Genomic DNA, 21926 nt, shown 5'->3' with positions numbered 1-21926 from the left:
AATGAATGAATACGCAATTAAATGAATGAACAAATAAATAAACCATGCAAAATGATTGCAGCTATTCGTATTTTTCTCCCATTATCATGATATGTATTTTCTTTTTTGGGAAATAACTTCATTTATTTTTATTATTATATTTTAAAATGAATAATAATTTATGGTTTAATATATCAATAAAATGATATCAAAAGCTAACATATAAAAGGTATCAAAATTAATATCTTATTTTAGGAAATATGCTTATTATTTATTGTTCTACTTTATTGTTTTCTTTTATTTCACATTAAGAAAGATAGGAATAAAATTATGTACAATTAATATTTTTTATATGTGTTGACCTGCCCTGCTCAAGCTTAAAAAAAAAAAAAAAAGAAAAAGAAAAGAAAAGAAAAGAAAAGAAAGAAGAGAAGACAATAACAAAATAATGAAATAAAACAAAACAAAACATAACAAAACAAAAAAGAATGTTCTTTTAACACTTTTGAGCAATACGGTTAGTATTAATGCAAAAAGTTAATTACTAAAGAAAGGATATAAGCAGCTGAGAAAGGCTACAAAAAAGTAAAACAGCTTTTTTATAGTCGTCTCTCCGCTATTGTTTTCTTCAAAAAAAAAAAAAAATGAATAAATAAATGGATAAATAAATAAATGAATGAATGAATAAATAAATAAATGAATAAATAAATAAATGAATAAATAAATAAATAAATGAATAAATTATATGACTTGTTCATAAACTTTGTTACTTAAACGTAGGATTAACTACCTTTCAAGAGGCTCAAAAAATAAAGTAAAATAAAATAAGAAAAACGCTAGCACTCTTAATCAGACTGTGTTTACATTATTGCATAATTTAAAAAAAAAAAAAAAACTCATTAAATTTTACACATGTATTTATTTTCGTTCAGTGTTCGTTACACATTTTGTGGAAATTACTTAAAAGGGAAATAATAAAAAAAAAAAAAAAAATCAATACTTTCATACTGCTCCTATTTGTACCTCTAAAATGTGTGTAATGGGAATAAAATTTATTTATCAAAAAATGTCTGCCACGTGTGGTTTATGACACTTTTATCATTTATAAATTTTATCATTTATAAATTTTATCATTTATATGTATATATAGATACGTACACCCATGCATACATACTAACACTCATATATATATATATATACGCACACACATAACTAGGATTTATATAAACTCTTCTTCCCATTTCCCATTTCACCTCTAAATTTCTATTAACTTGGCTCTCAACTGTTTAACAAATAAGTGTTCTATATAGGGGTCGTTGTAAATTAAATTTTTATTTTGATATATATGAATTTTGTCCGTATTACACAGTATACCATGTATAATATTATACGAAAGAAACATAGCAGCAAAAACCCAAATTTTTTTTTTTCTAAAATTTTCAAATATCTCCTTAAACTTTTCATGGTTTAATAAAAACGTTGGTATAAAAGCTTCCATGTTTCTAGGGAAAATAATATTTAATGAAATTAAAATATAAATGATAACAATCAAATAACAGATTAATCTATTAAATAATGCTGCTTTAATGCTCCTTAAGAATATTACATACTTCTTCCTCTTATTATTACTGTCATACACGGAACTGTCAATTGTGGATTGGTCAACTGTGGATTGGTCAACTGTGGATTGGTCAACTGTGGATTGGTCAACTGTGGATTGGTCAACTGTGGATTGGTCAACTGTGGATTGGTCAACTGTGGATTGGTCAACTGCGTACTGGTTAACTGCAGACTGGTCAGCTGCATACTCGTCATCTTCAAAATAAATTTCTGTTTCCTCCCCACCATTCAGGAAATCAAAAAAAAATTTTATTCTATTTAAAACATAATCAGATTGTCATGACTTACAGAAATAAATTGATATTTGATTATTTTGATTTATGTATGATGGAAAAGAGTCCTTTTGAACAAATAATAGTTCATAAGTTTTTTTTAAAAAATCACCTTTAACTATCCTATCTTCACTTTTTAAAATGATGAAATCATAACTCAAAAAAAGCAGTAGAAATATTTTCAAACATATTTTTAAGTAATACATTTTCACTTTGTATAAAATGTAGGCAACAATTTTTTTAATTTGTTTTCCCTTCTCATATTATGTAGCCACAAAAGAATTTCACATTTGTAAGTTTTTTTTTTTTTTTTTTTTTTTTTTTTTTTTTTTCTCTACCCTTGAGTAAGCATAACACCTTAATTTACTATTTGACAAATAGTTTTTTATATTTTTCCATACAAATAAATTCTTCTTTCACTTAATCCCACACTGTCCCCTTTCTTTCCGTGTGCACGTAATGTATTATTTTGTTTTATTCAATAATTTATTTATTTTCCTTTATTTATTATTATATATAATATATATATATATATATATATATATATATATATATATATATATGTATGTATGTATGCATGTATGGGCTTCACTTTTTCGGTCAACTCCTTTCAGAGCTTCCTCATTTACTAAAAATGAAACGTTTCATACAATTCTTTTTAAAGAAGAAACATTTAAAAATGGAAAAAAAATGAATAGTTGTTTTATTAATCAGAGTAAAATGTTATTTGATATATCATTCTCATATTCCTGGGGATTAAATATGCGTTTGTTTTAAAAAAAAAAATGGAATAAATTATTGGGTATGGTAAAATTGTAAAATTATAAAATAGTAAAATTGAAAAATGGAAAAATAGAAACACCTTGTAAAAAATTAAGCAGGTGGGAAAAGAAATGAAAACTTCAATGTGAATGAAAATTATTCATTATATATATATATATATACATACACATATACTACTGCTTTTTATTTTTATGTTTTTGTTTTCCCCCCTTTCATTTTTACAATTCATTTGATAACTTATCTCCTATAAAAATGAAGGAATATTAAAGAACTTTTGGAAATTCTCGAAAAAGAGGTATGTGTTAAGTCTTCTTTTTTTGACACGTGGAATATATTCAATTGTATTCTTATTTAAATTAAAATGTACTTTTTTGGGTACATGGGATTTTGTTTTTCCTTTTTTTAAAATTGTTTTTTTTACCAAAACACTTTTAATTTTTCCTGTTGTTTCACTTTCCAATTTATTCTCTGCGTTGGTCTTCTCCACATTCGTTTTATCCTTATGTTTTTGTTTTCCATTCTCTTCATCCAATTTTTTTTTTTTTTTTTTTTTTCTAATTTGCTTTTCTTTTCTAATTTGTTTTTCTTTTCTAATTTGTTTTTCTTCCCTAATTCGATTTTCTTTTCTAATTTGTTTTTCTTTTCTAATTTGTTTTTCTTTTCTAATTTGTTTTTCTTCCCTAATTCGAATTTCTTTTCTAATTTGTTTTTCTTTTCTAATTCGCTTTTCTTTTCCTTTTTTGTATTCTTCTCTACTTTCTCCGTTTTGTCAGTTTGCTTTTCTATAATCTCTAAATCTTCTATTTTACTTTTTTTTTTTTTTTTTTTTTTTTTTTCTCTCTTCACCCTTTGCACAATAACTGTTGTTCTGTATGATAGATTGTTCATACTTCAATTCTTCTAATGGCTCCTTTAATTTATTCAGTTCTTCTAATGTAGATTTTGCAAGTATAAAATTGATGCCTTTCTTTTTTTTTTTTATTAATTTATTTTTCTTTAATATTCTTTTTTGTATACATCCCCCATTCAAGTCAGATGGATTAATGGAATAAATAGGTAAGTCTGTTTCTTTATCATTCTCAATAATAATGCTACCTACAAAAGATTTCCTACTTCTATTAATACTATCTAAAATACTTAAATTTGGTTCACCTTCCTCTTCACAATATGCATTCTTCTTATTATTCAGTTTCTTCGTATTTTCTTTTTTTTTTTTCTCAATACTCTTCTTGCATTTTTTCACTGTACTCTTATTACATATGTAAAAATTGTTCACATTTCTCTTCACATTTTCATTCATATTTTGCTTCGCCTTTACCTTAACATGTTCCTTAATATTTTCCTTCCCTTTTTCCTTCCCTTTTTTCTTCCCTTTTTTCTTCCCTTTTTTAGTTTTTCTTTTTTTTTTTTTTCCCATCTCTATATTATCACTTTTTTCGCCCGAGTCTTTTTTTTTTTTTTGTATGCAATTAACTTCCCTACCACTCCTTTTTTTTCTACTAATAACTTCACAAATATCATCTGAACTCTTACAAGCAACTTCATTCTCCTTAGTGACAACTTTCTCCTCCTCTGAACCTGCTACAGCCCGTACAGAAACAACTTCATCTTGCAAAAAATCCAAGTCATTCTTCATAGAACCCATTTCACACCTCATCGAATCCAAGTCATTCTTCATAGAACCCATTTCACACCTCATCGAATCCAAGTCATCCTTCTCAGAACCAGCTTCACCCCTCATGGAATCCATGTCATCTTTATCGAAATCCACTTCCCCCCTCAAAGTAACAATGTCATCCCTTATAGAACCCACTTCATCCTTCAAAGTACCAACATCACCCCTTATAGAACCCACTTCGTCCTTCATAGTACCAATTTCCCCCTTCACAGAATCGAGTTCATCGTCCCTCTCCTTAACTTCACCGTGTCTTACCATTCCTAACTGCACCATGTTTTCCTTTTCTTTATTTTCATTTATACTAAATGATTTTTTACTTTCCGCCTGTTCTTTTTGCAAGCATTTTATAGCATTTCTTCTAGCTATAATGTTATAATGGCTCATTTTTTGTTCATAACTATTTTCTGAATAATCTGAAATAAAAACAGGTGTTTTGTTTTTACATATCAACTTGTTTGCTTTCTTCGAAGTAACAGATAAATTGTAAAAACCTTTTAAAATTTTGGTACCATAGCTGTTCTTACATTTCGATATATATTTGCTTATTTTTTTCTGTAATATACCTATCTTAACATTTGGCATTTTAAGTATAATACAAAAAATTTTTTTTTGAATTACATCAATAATATATTTCTTCTCAGTCCTACATACAATTTTAAAAAAGGGATCAACTATTAATAAAAACTGCTTTGTGGTATACGATTTTTTTTTATTTTTACTTTCTAAAAAATTATCATTTGCAATAAATTCCTTAAAAAATGTGTCTATGTAATTATAAAAAACATCATTCTTATCATCAAAAGTCTTTAAAATTATTTTGTTATACATTTTAATATAATTACAATTCCATCCATAGCTATGTAAAAATATTAAACACTCAGCTTGAAAAACTCGAAATAAAAATAAAAATTTATTCAATCGGTAATAATCCAATGTTTCATATTTCTTTGACATAATACTTAAAAAACATTTTACAAATAAAAACACTTGAACCTTTTCATCATCTTTCTCTTTTCCATCAAATGTATGTACTAACTTACATATTTTCACAGCCGCTACTCTCTGCTCATCCATAGAATAACATAACCAATAATAGTAAAACAAGCCTTTACATATATATGCCACTTTGCGTACATTAAGAGATTCCCTTTTGTCTGTTACGTACTTATAGAGGATATCAATCCCTTCATCCCTCGTCTCTTTGATAACATGACTTAACTTAACAAATATTAATTGCAGTTCGGCATTCTTCATGATCCTTTTTTCCTTCTAAATTTTCAAAACAGGGAAAGAGGCAGAGGGGCGGGAAGTGGCCTCACTGGAATAGGCGCGTATGTATATATATATATATATATATATGTCGTGTGTATATGTGTTTGTGTACTTTGTTCAATGGGTATCTAACCACGTTGTGTACATATACGTATGGCAGTCTAATACTGCTTAAATATAGTACGCGTGTATGAGTGCAAAGATATAATGCGGCTTAAGTTTAATATGTGTTGTACGCAGGTATGTAAGCAAATATATAATACGGCCTCTACACAATATGTACGTATTCAGGTAGGTTTGAATATATATACACTAAAAATTTAGCAGTTGGTGGTACAATACACTTGCCCTAAGTTTCACTTATAACTTTAGCATATATACATATATATACTACTATTTATTGTTATTTTCGCATGCTTCTCTTTTTATAAAATTCTTCCATATTTCTTTCTTCAACTTGCTCTTTTAGAAGCACTCTTAAGTCCCTTGGATCTCATGGAAAAAGCAGTTCAATTTTATGTATATATATACACGTACAATATTTGTAATAATAAACTTATTTTTAAGTACGTGCGAAAAAAAGCTTAAAAATAAGTAAAAAAAAAAAAAAAAAAAAGAAAAGAAAAGAACAAGAAAAAAATAGCTTAAGCAGAAAAAATGTTTTTAGAAGGAGAAGTTGCTCATTCTTACAGTTATAATTGCCAACAGCGCAATTTGATATACCATACATATATGCATACATATATACATACATATATTCATACATACATATATACATATATACATACTTATATGCGTATATTACATGTTTCTCTCACTGTTATTATAATGTAGGTATATTTGTTGAAAAGAAAAAAGTTTACCATTTTTGTTTTGAAAATATTTAAAAAAAATTTTTGAAAATATTAACTTTTAAATTATTTTTAATTTTTTTTTTTTAATTTTTTTACCCTATTCATTTTTAATCATTCTTTTTTTAAATTTTTAATTTTTCATTTTTAATTTTTCATTTTTTTGTTTTTCTCTTTTTATAATTATCAAATTTTAAAATTTCGACAAACGGAAAAAAAAAAAAAAAAATAGGAAAATTTTTGCTATTTTGCTATATATCACGGATGCAAAAATAGTTTAAAAAAAGAGAAAAGGCACAAATTACAAGAAAAAAAATATAAAAATATATGTAAATAGAAAATACATATATAAAAATACGATAAACGAGTTAAGAAAAATAGTTGAGGCACTGCAAAATAAAACATAACGTCCTACATAGTATGCTACGTTACAGTTAAAGCAAAAAAATATACCGACATAATGGTGCGAACAAAAAGACGGACATACATACATACGTATACATGCGTACGTATGCATACATATATACATATGCATACATACATACATACAAATGTATACATACATACATACAAATGCATACGATACTTATGTACAATAACTCTAATAACTGAACAAGCTATTTATCATTCTGTTTGTTAAACCCGTCTTACATTATTTTTGTGGACCACATAGGAACTATTTTTTATTTTATGAAAAATACTATTTTTCGCAAAAATTTGTGTACACCATTTATTACCGATATTGCAATTTTGCAACCGTTAAAAAAAAAAAAAAAAAAAATGAATGCACTAAAAAAAAATATTTTATTTAATAGTAAAATAAATAGTACACAAAGTACAATGTGTTTATTTTATAGCTATATATGCATATACAATTCTATATGATACTACACTATTCCTATTTATAAAATATACTACAGATATTTGAGTCGACCTGAGCCTATTCTTGTTTTTTTTTTTTTTTTTTTATTTCTTGCATCACCTTAAATGATAGAAACATAAAACGGCTTTTCAATTTAGAGACCTGCAAATATAACTGTCGGGGAAAATATATCGATATGACATACCAATTTTGGCGTATACTTTGTATGTACGTTATAGTTTTCTTTATTTTATTATTTTTTTTTCTTTTTTAGAGTCATCTATTTTTTAGTCCCGATGGAATTAAAAAGGTATTAATACAAAAAAAAAAAAAAAAAAAAAAATAATAGCAATAAAAAAAAATGCAAACATATATTTTCACCCGTATTTTATCTCGTTTGTTTTTTAAATAATTATAATTTTTTCCTCCAAATACATGTGTTAAAATGTGAAAATTATGTCATACATGCATGTATCTTTCATTTGTGTGGATATATTAAGGGTACATAATGCATTTATACATATAAATACACATATACATATACACATATACACATATATAATATACATACATATATATATGTAATATATGTGCATGTACTCGCACATGTGTATATGCATTTGCGAAGTACTGTTATTTTGTTGATATATGCTGTTATCTTTAAAATTGTACTTTTTTTTGTCTCCATACAAATTTTGTTGCTATCGGTATTGTAGAATTATTTGTTTTTCATTATCATATTACAAGCATTTATAATATAGACGCATCCTTTTTTGTGAACCATTTATTGTCTCTTTTTTTTCCCTTTTGTACCTTTTTGTGAGTCTTTTATTGTCTCTTTTTTTCCCTTTGTCTCCATTTTTTTCCTTTTATACCTTTTTGTGCGCATCTTATGTCCCATATCTGTTCCTAATTTACCCCTTCTCCGTCTCATTTGTGCCCCTATTATTCTCTTTATTCCTTAAGTGCCTAATTTCACTCTGTCACAACTTTTTTCAAATAGTATGCCCTTAATATAATATATTACTTTATACAATTAATATTTCCGTCTATCTTTTTTTAAGTATTGTACTCTTGTAAAGCCCCTTTCCCCTTCTCTTTACGAACGCATTAGCAGTAAATCAAAGCAAAAGTGCACAAAACAAAACAGAACATAACGAAGCTACTGAAATAAGAAAATAATTCTTATTGTAGTTTTCTCTTTTTAGGATACCTTTCTTCAAATATAGGACTTAAACTTTTCGATGAAATTTTTTTTTTCTTCATTATATTCGTTCTAAAGTCTCATGCATCTCTAACACGTCAATATATGTAACATATATACATGCATATATGCATTATATGTGTATATTTACCCTGCTTATCTTTTAAAATATAACAAATGTTGCAATTTTTTAACTCCTTTATTATCTTATCCAAAAAATTTTAAGATAAAAAATAATTTGTGTAATATTACATATATGTTAACACATCTAACTAAATTATTATATTCTGACCTACTCCTTTTTTTTGGGTTATCACCCAGCATACTTTGGACAGTAAGTTCTTTTGTTTGTTTTTCATTAAAACGTATTCAATTTCCCCAGATTTAAAAAGAGTAAATGGGAAATGAATTAAAAGGAGAGTAAAATATGAAAATGAAATAAAAAAAAAAAAAAAAAAAAAAAAATTATATTTATACCCTCAATTTTTAAGGGACATTACGTTATAATTTATATATGTTCATATAATGTGTTACTTTTACATGTGAAACTAACCTTCAAAATAATGCTTCTAGTTAAATGGTTAACATTTAAAATGTTTATACAGTATATATGGCATGGAATACAGAAACAGAACAATTCGAAAAAACCAATACTAAATTAACCGAAATTCTTAAAGTGCATGTGTTATATTAACGTGCCTTATTTTTTTATTACCTTCTTACGGCATATTACGGCATATTACGGCATATATATGTATATATTTATATGTGTATACATTTATGAATAAACGTATATTTGGATATGTATAAGTATATATATATATATATATACACATATATAAACTTACATGTGCACATGCCAAATATCTTATGAATTTATGCATGTATATATGGAAAAGCGCTCACATAAGTATCCAATTTTTTTTGAAGTGCTTTTCTCTTCAAAAAGAGATTAAAAAATGCTCCACATCAGCGCATATGCTAAAATAAAATGTTCTAATTTTACGCAATAAAATTTTCATGTAAAAATTTAGTAACATCTTCAAAAAGGAGTTTCATATTTTTATTTCTTTTATGTAAACAATTATTACATTAACGAAGTTATTCGATGAGGAGGACCAGCTTGAAAAATGTAATAACAGCAAATAAGCTATCATATATATGTATATGCATATATATATGTATATATACATATATACGTATTTATATGTGTTTACCAAACGTTAATATATGTAAAAGTGAAAAAGAGCGCTAAAAAAAAAGAGACTTAAAATAAATAAAATGAGCAATAAAAAAAGAGGAAAAAATTTAGTGTATGACTATGAAGATGATTTTGAGGACTACGATAATTATGATGAAGAACATTACAATGAATTTTCATGTGAAGAAAAATGTAACGTCGTTAGAACAAAAAAGAATGTAACAATTAAAAAGGTAGAAAAAAAGGAAAAAGTAAATCTCAAAAAAGAACAAGTTAAGATAACTTTAAAAAAAAGTGAAGACAAAAAATATATTATGCTAAACACCATAAATATTCTGGTATTAGGGCATATTGATGCAGGAAAATCAACACTAATAGGTGCGTTGTTATATAATTTAAATTATGTTCTTGAACAAACAATAAAAAAATATGAAAACGTGCGGGAGAGCGCGAAATTTACGTACATATTAGATGAAGAAGAAGATGAAAGAGAAAGAAATATAACCCTTTTTAATAAAAAAAAAGAATTCTTTATATATTACACTAAAGATGATATAATACATGCTTACCACCTTTTACTAAATAAGGAAAACAAAGGTGAAAATTGGAGCAACGCGAACGAGAAAAATAGTAACAAAAAAGTTAACAAAAATGAAAATATAGAGGAAAATGAATATATTTATATGGATAAGCAAATATTTGAAGATTTTTATAAAAGAAAAATTATTCATAATGACATTGTATGTTTTAGAAAAATTAATATTTTTGATACACCAGGACATAACGAATTAATACATAATTTACACAGTTGTAGTTTTTTTGCCGACTGCGCGATTTTAGTAGTTGACGCAAATAATATTTATAATAAAAAAAATGATGAGACGTATAGAAATGTTTCTATACTCAAATCAGTGGGAATCTCAAATGTTATTGTCGCAATTAATAAAATAGATTTATTTGACTATAATGTAAATGTTTTTGAAGATATATGCACAACTATACTGTCCTTTTTCGAATGCAAAAAAAATGACAGCATCTATGAATTCGTTCTTGACAACAACTTTTATATGCATAAGGAATATTCCGCAGGGTTGACAAGTAAAAGGAGCAGCAGACGTAGTAGTAGCAACGCCAAAAGCGGCTACAACAACGCATGCGATTTAGTTACGAAAAATATAATATTCACTCCTCTTTCAGCATACAATAACAAAAATATAGTAAAATTTGAAAAAGGAGATATACCTTTGTTCAACCATAATTTTAGCTTATATGATGAAATTAAATACATTAATTTAAAAAAAGATCTATTTATTTTCAAGTTATGTGAGGAACTTTTATATAACAAAAAAAATGTTTTAACCTCTTACTATAATTTTATTATTAATAATAACTTGTTTTCAAATAACACTTTTTATAATTCTGGTAATGAGGGTGGTGGTGGCATGTTAACATCAATTGAGAAATCCTTAACTGAAAATTATAACAATGCTTTTGTTGGAGTTATTCACGATTTTACAGAATCAAATAATATGATAAACGCAAGTATTAAAGTATTAGGTGGGTTTTTAAAAACCAAAAATAATTATACTATACTACCGTTTAAGGAAAAAATTACTATAAAAAAAATTGAAAAAAATATGTGCTTTTATAAATATATAAATATAGATAATTTATGTGACTTCTTAGCACATGCAAAAGATCTTAACTTGACTGAAAAACTCTTATTAGAATTATCTAATTCTGTTTTGTCAGCTAACGAAATAGAAAAGAAAAATGTTAACGCGCATGACAATAAGAACTGCACAAATTTAGAACCTGAACATAATTTAAAGCAAAATGATTTAACTGATTTAAAAAACTTTATTAATATTTTACCCGAGCTTGTAAAAAATTGTTCGCATAATGAAAATATGAATAATATAACCAATGACATTATAGATAACGTTTTTCTTAAAATTCATGATAACAAAATAAACTACGGTTGCGTTGTAGTAAATACTACAACAAATAATAATGAAAACTATTCTTCATGTATTATGAATACTATTTTTACTTGCAACAAAATGAAAGCATTAATAAAAATGAATGATATACGTATTCCACTAATAATAGGACGACAATATCTCCTGTACTCTTTAACTTTTTCACATAGTATAACAATTAGAAATGTTTATTATGTTTATAAAAATAAAAATTCCTCAATAAATTCTGAAGATACACAAAATAATAATTTAGTTTTTGACTGTGATAACAAATGCTTAGCAGATATTTGTAACACGAAAAATTATGTTAAAAAAAATAATACATTTTACGAACGGATTGAAAATAAAAAGTGCCTACGTAGCCATGATACAGGTATTATCGAAATAGAAGTTAACAGTAACAGTGATAATAATAATAGTAATAACAAAAATAATAACTGTTTGATGTCCACACAATTCTTCAGAACTGAATTAAATTATTTTATTTCTTTTGATAATAATCCTTTTTTCAATATTTATGATTTCCTCTCTTTTAGCATTTCTCCCTTATCTCGTTTCATTTTATCTGAAGAAAATAAAATTGTTGCTAGTGGTTTAATATTAAATCCGGACTGAGTGTTTTACGTGTTTTTATAACCATATATATATATATATATATATATATATATATAATAAGCACAGAATTGTACCAAGTTCATAAAAGCTTGTTATTTTTCGATCATTTCCGTTTTCGTTTTTATTGTCGTAGCTTTCAACCTATACAATGTGTATATATGTAGAAGGCATGAAATCAGCTTAAGAAAATTAAAAAAAAAAAAAACAAATAAAATAAAATAAAATAAAATAATAAAAAACAGTATGAAGCAAAACAGAGCATCGCATGGCGTATCACGAAAACGTATGTAAAAATGTAATTAATTAGCTAAGGTTCCAAAATGTTTTATTTAAGACGTATGGAAAAGGAAAAAAACAAAAAAAATAATAATAATTCACATATATATAATTGTAGTCAGGGCACATTAACTATACAATAATTAAAAAATGTTTTATATGTATTATATATATATATATTATTCAAAAAGAAATGATATCTACCATCGTGTAAAAAAAACATTATATATATATATATAAATTCATGTATATTAATAGGCACGTTACAAATCATAAAGCTTTTTCGCCCTCACAATTATAGCAATTGGAATTACTTTTTATTCACGTTTTCTTTACGCAGTATATAAAAAGTTTTACTGATTTAATATTTTTTTGTATGCACGCATATAGCAAGTATATTTGTTGTTAACTTTAAAATGTTTTATTAATTTTCGAAATATTAATGACATATTCCATACCTTTTTATATGAATTGTATTTCTTTTTTAGTTCATTTATTCTCTCTTCAATTAGTTTATCCCATTCATTTGGTGGTAGTTCAATTTTACTTGGTTCGTATGGAAACATCGTAATTTTGCTTCATTTACTTAAGTGTATGTATATATTTATACGCCGTAAACAAATTGTTTGACCAATAAAAAATTATTGTGTATATGTTAAAAAAAAAAAAAATTCTCTCTATTTATTAAAAAACTGCGATTCTCCTAAATATTATTAAGTTTTACTAATAAAAAAAAAATTATTAAAATTATTCTGAATCCCTTATTTGCTTTAATGTTGAAAGCGTTTGCATTTTTCAAGCTTCAAATTAAATAAGAAAAAAATAAAATGATATGAAATAAGATGAAATAAAGTAGTTCCATATAAAATGAAATAAATTTAAATGGAATAAAATGAATTGAATTAAAATAAAAATAGCTATTTTTTTTTTTTTTTTTTTTGTCTTACTAGAAGACATTTTTACATATTCATAATTATTCCTCATTTTAGCCCTACAAAAAAAAAATGATTCATTTTAAAAATATATCTTGCTGTAAACGATTATATCTCAGGAGGAAGATAACATTAAACATTTATAAAAAAACATTTGTTCATTTCTCAACTCATATGAATGCTTTAAATAAATGTCTGGTAACTAAAAGAATAAATCCTATGTCTTTTTGTACGACAAAAAATACCGATTATGTCAATTATATGAATGAAATAAATAATTTTATTGATATATTTCAAAAAAATTCAGACAACAGTTCCTCCAATGAGCAAAATATCATTTCTATATTACAAAAGATAAAAAGTGAAAAAAAATATGAAACAAGCGAAGATATCATGGAAATTATAAGTAGCATAAAATTGTTAATAGAGAAAAGAGTTCGTCCAATAATTGTAAATGATGGCGGAGATATAAAATTTATTTGTTTCGACGTAGATAATGGTACAATATTACACGCTCCTTTTTTTTTTGCATATATGTATTTACATTTGCTTAGGTGTTCATGTGTCTTTGTATTCATGTATGTTTATCTGCATGTGAATATTTTTTAAAATAAAATCGAGTAATATGTGCTTCCACATGTTTATTACCTTTTTACTGAAAATTTTTTAAAAACTTTGTAACCTTTAGGCGTAGTTTATGTGCAATTGGAAGGAGCATGTGTTACCTGCTCACAAAGTGAAATAACGCTGCAATACATGATAAAAAATATGCTAGTATACTACATATCTGAAATTAAGGAAATTAAAAATGTGTCAAAAAATGGAGTTATTCTTTAGTAATAAAAATATATATATATTCTACTATTTGGAAGACGCAAGAATATTTATAAACTTCTAAGCAAAATTGTTTTATTACGTATTGTAACTATTCATATAGCATGGATGTTTACAAGAACGAAAATATAAACGTTAAATACAAAATATTATGAAGCTTTTGTTTTTACAAAAATGAGGATTAAAATGGTTATATCCCCCGTAGACTAAAATTTAAATGTATAAAAATATATGAATTAAAATATCCTTAATAAAATGCTTTCATCGGTATTTTAGTAAGTAATCTTTTCTTTTAGTACATGCATATAAATGATGTCTCACTTTTACATTGCACTACCAGTGGCATAAGGCATAATATTTTTTTGTTTTCTAATTATAATTTGTATTGAATTAAAAGACAAAATGATGTAATAATTAACTATATGGAGTAATTTCTGTAATTATATTTTTCATTTTATCGAACAATTCTATAATATATAACATACCTACATATATATATATATATATATATGTGAAATATTTAAATTCATAATATAAGTTGCCCTTTGTATAACAGTATATCATTTTTTAATAATTTTAGTATATGAATTATGTTTTTTTTGTTTCTAAAATTACTTGTTGCTTTTTTTCTTTTCTTGAATGGAGCAAAATTGTAGTCTTTTTAAAATTTTTTCAATTTTTTTTTATTTATGCAATTCTTTTTTTTTAAATAATGGAGGTCTGTATCTTTTTATATATTTTATGGTTGTTCAAATATATATATACTTACTTAAAATGAAAACACACAAAACAATTACTCATAAATGTAGGCTACAAAACAAACATAATATCGTAAAAGAATATATTTTAAAATAAAAAATTGTTATTTTGTATAATTTCTTATTTGCCTTTTTTTTTTTTTTCTTGGAAATTCCAAAAAAAAAATTCTATAGAATATGTGTGCATAAATATTTTTTTTTTTTTTTATTTGATCATTTGATCATTTCATGTTTCATATTTATGCTAAACAAAAAAATAAGTAAAATTTTTGTACTGTATTTACAAAAATGGAAAATATACTCCTGAAGAATCTCTCAAAAATATTCATTTTTTATTTTAAAAAAGTGATGTTATATAAATGACCACCTACTAAAAGAACAAGAATAGAAATAAAAAATCACTAAAAGCTCGCGCAGATTTTATTTTTTTTTGTTTATTTTAGTTGTTATAAACTCAAGATCATACAATTTATTTAAACGTCTCATGGTTTATTTAACGTGCAATTATATCGCACATATACTAGTATTTTACATAATTTGTTTTTTTACTGTTATGAAACGGTCACTACAAAAAAAAAAAAAAAAAGACAGTATATGATATATACAAATATAAAAATAAATATATAAATAATTTATGAATAATCGTTTGGCGTCTCCAAAAACGCTGCACATTTTGATGAAACGTTCTGTTTAAAATAGTCGCTAAGTTGAATTTGAGTTATACTTATTTTTTTAATGTATTAAGAGAATATTTAAAAATGTTCTTAATAAAATTTAAAGGAATATTAATTTATTTCTTATATACAATTTTACCCTTATTTTGTTCTACAACCGCTTTGTAAATATAAAAAGATAATTAAAAAAGCGTGTATTCATTTATATTACGTTACAGTTCTATATTTATACTTGTATAATGAGAATACACTTACTATATTATGTTGCTTACATATATATATTTTAGGCTGTCAAGAAATTTTACATTAAAAATTGTAAAATTATACATAATAAGCATATTTATAAATTAATATTTAACAAATCAGTAAAATATACTTACCATTTTAAAGAATTATCTTTTTATATAATTCATAAAATTAAACTTAAAAAAATTTTTGGATAATTCAATTTGAAAATACAGTAAATATTAATTTATAATATAGGGGAAATAAGAAATATTATTTTATGTTCTTCCCTAATTAATATCATTTTATTTAATCCACAACTGAATAGTGTATTTTCTCTCCTATTTTTAGAATGAACAGGAATCATAAAAATTTAGCTGATGAAGATTCATTAAGTAAAAAAAAATATGTAGAATCAATAAATGAATCAGAAGAAAAAAAAAATAATTTGAATAGTGAATCAGATTTTAGCTCAGAATTTGAATTTAATTACAAAAAACAAATTATCGACAGCTTTGAACTAAAAAATAAAGGACTGTTTAAACTTTCTCTAGGCAAAAAAGTTCATTCTAAATCAAATTTTATTAATGATAATGAAAATGCTAAAGATAATATACAAAACGAAAAATATTCGAAAAATTATTATTCAAAAAGTAAAATGCCACAACAACCTGTGTTTTTAGCGAAAGATAAAACAGGGTTTTTTTGTGATGACAAGGATGAAATAATAACTAAATTAAAAAGAGAGATAACCCTATTAACCAACAAGTTTGAAGAAAAATTAATTAATATAAAGAACATTCAAAAAGATAACTTTCACCTAGAACAAATGTATAAAAATAAGTATTATTTAGATATAAAAAAAGAAAAAAATAGAATAGTAGAAATGCGTTCTGAAAATGATGAGTTGCTAAGGAAACTCGATTGTTATAATAAATATTTTCAAAAGTTAAAAAAAAAAATTAAATGTCTTCTTAGGAATACTCTCACTCTTGTTGAGCACTTTGGAACTAGTGAAAATGTAAAATTCTTATTTAAGAATGTGAAGGATATTACATTACTAATGCAGTCTATAAAATACAAGAAATTCCGAAAAATTAAGAACACAACAAAAGAAGAATGTGGGAAAGCGAAAAATCAAAATTTGGGAAATGTAAAAAATGGTAATACAAAAGAGAAAAGGAATCCCATAAAAATATTACATAGAATAATAAATCCTTGTGATAAAAATTGCGATATCCCCTTAAAATATACACCTAAAAAAAAAGATAAAATACCAAATCTATGTACTAATGAAGAAATTTATTTACCGAATGGTTCAATTTTAAAATATCGTAAAAGGATAAATAATCAAAATAAGGAAACAAATAACCTTCGAATTCCAAAAAATAACTCCTTCGGAAGCAATAAATATAGTTTAAGGAAAATTTACAATACAAATTTGGAAAATAGACAAATCGAAAATAGCGTAAATTCAAAAAAAAAAAGAACTATAACAAATTTCACAGTAAGAATGAAAAATATATCTGCTGAAAATTCTGATAACCTATTAACTTTATTAAGAAAAACAAGAAAAATTAAATATTTATTAAGAAATTCTTTTAACATTACATATAATAAAAAAAAGAATTACCAAAAAGGAAATTTAAACGATGAAAGTTATAATAATAACAATTTTGACCCAATTGAGAGTGGAGAACATGTATTGCTAAGCAACTATAGAGGCTCTATTAAGCACAATTCTTTATATGAGCGGGAACATATAGCATTATAATTTAGTACAAAGGTGTATACAAAATATATTTTAGATTAAAAAAAAAAAGACAAAATGAGGAGAGGAGTAGCAACAGCACGGGAGCATTAATATTAATTTTAAGTATTCAACAATAAATTACATGAAAGTACTATCTTATGTAATATTTTAATCATATTATAATATTTCCTATTTTGTTATATTAAAAATAGATAAAAATAAACTAGTTTGAATATATTACCATTATTAAAATTACTTATATACAATTAGGGCGCTATTAAAAGACATAATTTCATTCATTTTATTGTACTTACATAAGAGAAAAAAACATATTTACACATATTCATAAGATTATTATTATTTATTAAACACCTATAATAAAATAAAAAATTGTCATTTCAAAGATGAAACAGTAAAGATGAATCCTTATGAATAAGAATGTTAATTTATTACAATAAATACATTTTTAAATACTAAGAATTTATATATTTTTTTTTTGTTTTAATATTACAATTCATTATTCTTTTGTTTTTCTTGTGCTTTCATAGGTGTTTATATGTAATGAAACATGTGTAAATACATTAATTAAAAATTCATAGTGGATAATTATCTGCCTGTATCTACATCTTTACCTATTGCTATTTTAACTATTGAAAGACTTAAAAAATTAGGACAGAAAAATAAGAACATTGTTATATCATTTCATATACATTATCATTATTACATTAATTAGAAATGTTAAGGGTAAATGAAAATATTACAGTCTTATAATAGAACAGTAAATAGTAAAAACATTATCCATATTACTGTTGTTTTAGGAAAATATTAAGATACGCAATATATAATATTTTACATCCTATGAATTAGATGTTCCTTTTTTTTAAATAAAAAACCTCAATTATTGATTTTCATCGTGGATTTTCACATATTGAAACACTATACTATTTTCAGTATTTCCTTATGTAAAAATAATTTACACTATAAATTTATATTATTTTTTAATGCTCGTATTACCAATTAATCATGTGTACATGAATGAAAAAATGTGATACTTTTCCTTATTTATATCAAGTACTAAAATTGATTTTATCTTTTATTTGTGAAATATGAAATTACATAATCATTTATAATATTGTATTTACTGAGGATTAATAAAAGTTTTTTTTTTTTATAAAATTTTCATAACTAAATATATAGATGCAGCAATTTATCCATAAAAAAACTAAGAATATTTTATGTTTTATTTTATACTTTAAAATGATATTATATTGTACTTTTATTCGTTCATTCGGCTTAATAGATTTTTACACCCTTTAACCATCATATTAAACAAATATAAAATTTTTCTTTCTTTTTTTTTTTAATTTTTCGTAAATATTATCAATATCTTCAAATTTCGAAATAATAATAAAATTACTACATTAAATATATATAAATAAATGTGTTATAGTAAAAGTTGAAATAAATATGTAATAAATATATTAGCTAAAAAAATAAATAAATAATTTAATTAAATTAAAATAATTAAATAAATAATATTGTATAATCTATTTAATTAAATACACGTCTGTAATTTAATAACACAATTATTTTTTTTAATCTATTAAAATTAATAATATTACTATAATTTATTATTTTTATTAAATATATTCCATTAATTTGAATGTTATATAATAGTTATTATAATTAATTAATATAATTATAAATATAAAAATAAGTAATAATAATAAAATATAAAACTATGTAAATTATATATATTAATATTTTAAATAAGGATAGAATTAATATAAAGCATTTATTAAAATAAATAATAATAAATTAATTATATATAATTAATAATTTATTTAATTAAAATAAAATATATTAAAAATTAATTTTTAAAAATATATAATAGTATATTTAAATAAATTATATATAATTTTATTTTAAGTAAAAAATAAAATAAAGTATATAATATAATTACTTAAATATAATATAATTAATTTAATTTAATAGGATGGTACAATGATATATAATAATATAATTAAAAAAAAATAAATAAAATAATTCGATAAAATTGCATAACTAAATAAATAATACATAATAATTAATTTAAATAAACAATATAATTAAAGATATGAAATAATTCATTAGTTTAATTAAGTACTAATATAATTAATACAATAGATGATATATAATAGATTTAATATATACTTAATTAAATATACAAAATAATTAAATAATATAACAAGTGTAATTAGTAGTTATTATAATTAATTTAATTATGTAAATAATAAAACATATTTAATAAATAAAAATAATAAATTAAATAAAATAATATAATAAATAAAAAATATGGTAAATTTAGTGTAAATAAAAATAAATAATTAATTATATTTATTTATTAATTTAATACATTCATATAATTATAGTTATATAGTATATATTTTTTTTATAAATAACTATTAAATAATAATATATTATTAATCGATATAAAAAAAACTCTTAATTATATAATTAATTCCGTCAGAAAAAATATATATTTTTATAATAATTAAGAATATTAACATAAATATTATTATTTTGAATTAATTAATTAATTAATTAAAAGATATATATAATATGTTTAAATTTTACGAAAATAATAAAAAAAAATAAGTAATTAATTATAAATAAATTAAAAAATATATAAAATTATAATAACATTGCTTTAAATTATGTAATAATATATATTTATCATTTATATAATTATAACATTAATTTTATTTTATCAAATAAATATATATTTTAAATAATAATTAATTTAATATAAATCTAAGAATTATTATATATATAATATAATTTTATATATTAAATACAATTAAAAGCATAAATTATTAACTTATTAAAAATAATTAAGTATATTATTAAACAACTAAATAATAAAGAAACTTTTAATTTATTTAAACATTATAAAAATAATCATTATAATTTATTTAAAAATATATTGACAATATTTTCTAAAATTAATTAGTCAATAGATAAAATAACTAATGTAATTAAATAAAATATTCATATATTATTTGAATAATATATTTCAACAGTATTATTATATTATAATTATACTATATTAATTTTTATTATTCTATTAATTGTATATTTATTACTATTTCTTTTATAATTATATTATTTAAATAATTAAAATCAATTATTTATTACTATATATTTGTTTAATTATCAATTAATTACTATTTTTTAATTAATTAGCCATTTATTTATTAAAATTTATTTTAATTAACTACTAATTTATTTATTATTTCTTTTTATTTATTTTTTTTTAAATTAATAATTTATTTATGAACAAATATTTTTAATTCATTATTTTATTTATATTTAAATAATTATATTAATTGTTTATATGATTTATATTTGTTTATATTCTATTTATATTTAAATAACTTTATTAATTAATTATATTTAATTAATTTTACTAATTTATTTTATTTATATTTAATTAATTTACTAATTTATTTTATTTATATTTAATTAATTTTACTAATTTATTTTATTTATATTTAATTAATTTTACTAATTTATTTTATTTATATTTAATTAATTTTACTAATTATTTATATGTATAATATACACGATATTAGTATAATTTAATTTTATTAATTTACTTTGTTTATATTTAAATAACTATATTAATTATTTATATATATTTGATTTATTTTATTTATATTTCATTAATTTTATTAATTATTTATATAAAAATATACACGATATTAATATAATTTAAAAATATATTTATTATTTTTACTAATTTTTAATGTATTATTTCTTTTAGAATAATATATTTAATTATTTTTTTTTATATTGTACATTTTGTTATATTTATATTTGAAAATTATTTTTTATTTTAATAGATTTATTTACATATATACATGTAACTGTTTTTCCTTTTCCCGAAAATCACATTATAGTTTTTTTTTTTCAAGTATAAACATTTACATATTTATAAAGTTAAAAATTTTAACTTTGTTATAATTTATTAATTTTACTGTTATATCTTTTTTACGAGTTCATAATTTTTTATTGTTTTTATTATTTTACTTTTCTCTAATTTATATGCTTTTATATTTTACTTTTACTATATATGCTTTTTCCTTTAATAATTAATTATATTTGAAAGACCAT

General features: G+C 22.3%; 3 protein-coding genes and 1 pseudogene across 4 annotated transcripts; 3 read left to right on the top strand and 1 right to left on the bottom strand.

Moving 5' to 3' along the window:
- Nucleotides 1-1234: 1234 nt before the first annotated feature.
- Nucleotides 1235-5586, bottom strand: MKS88_002100 (annotated as a pseudogene). The gene is made up of 3 exons: nt 3501-5586; nt 3076-3445; nt 1238-1853 (listed from the first exon to the last, which is right to left on the bottom strand). Coding segments are annotated over exons 1-3 (3072 nt in total).
- Nucleotides 5587-9802: 4216 nt separating this feature from the next.
- On the top strand, nt 9803-12319 carry MKS88_002099 (elongation factor Tu; the record flags this gene model as incomplete). The annotated part of the gene is made up of 1 exon (XM_067215081.1): nt 9803-12319. One exon carries the CDS (start codon nt 9803-9805, stop codon nt 12317-12319), a length of 2517 nt encoding a protein of 838 aa, XP_067074394.1.
- A 1280-nt stretch (nt 12320-13599) lies between these two features.
- On the top strand, nt 13600-14364 carry MKS88_002098 (NifU-like protein; the record flags this gene model as incomplete). The annotated part of the gene is made up of 2 exons (XM_067215080.1): nt 13600-14026; nt 14216-14364. The coding sequence occupies 2 exons, from the start codon at nt 13600-13602 to the stop codon at nt 14362-14364; spliced, it is 576 nt and encodes a 191-aa protein (XP_067074393.1).
- Nucleotides 14365-16370: 2006 nt separating this feature from the next.
- On the top strand, nt 16371-17792 carry MKS88_002097 (uncharacterized protein; the record flags this gene model as incomplete). The annotated part of the gene is made up of 1 exon (XM_067215079.1): nt 16371-17792. The coding sequence occupies one exon, from the start codon at nt 16371-16373 to the stop codon at nt 17790-17792; it is 1422 nt and encodes a 473-aa protein (XP_067074392.1).
- Between the last annotated feature and the right edge of the window lie 4134 nt (nt 17793-21926).

The sequence above is a fragment of the Plasmodium brasilianum genome, chromosome 7 (assembly GCF_023973825.1).
Source record: "Plasmodium brasilianum strain Bolivian I chromosome 7, whole genome shotgun sequence".
In the NCBI taxonomy this organism is placed as follows: domain Eukaryota; phylum Apicomplexa; class Aconoidasida; order Haemosporida; family Plasmodiidae; genus Plasmodium; species Plasmodium brasilianum.
This window is presented reverse-complemented; position numbering and strand designations above follow the sequence as displayed.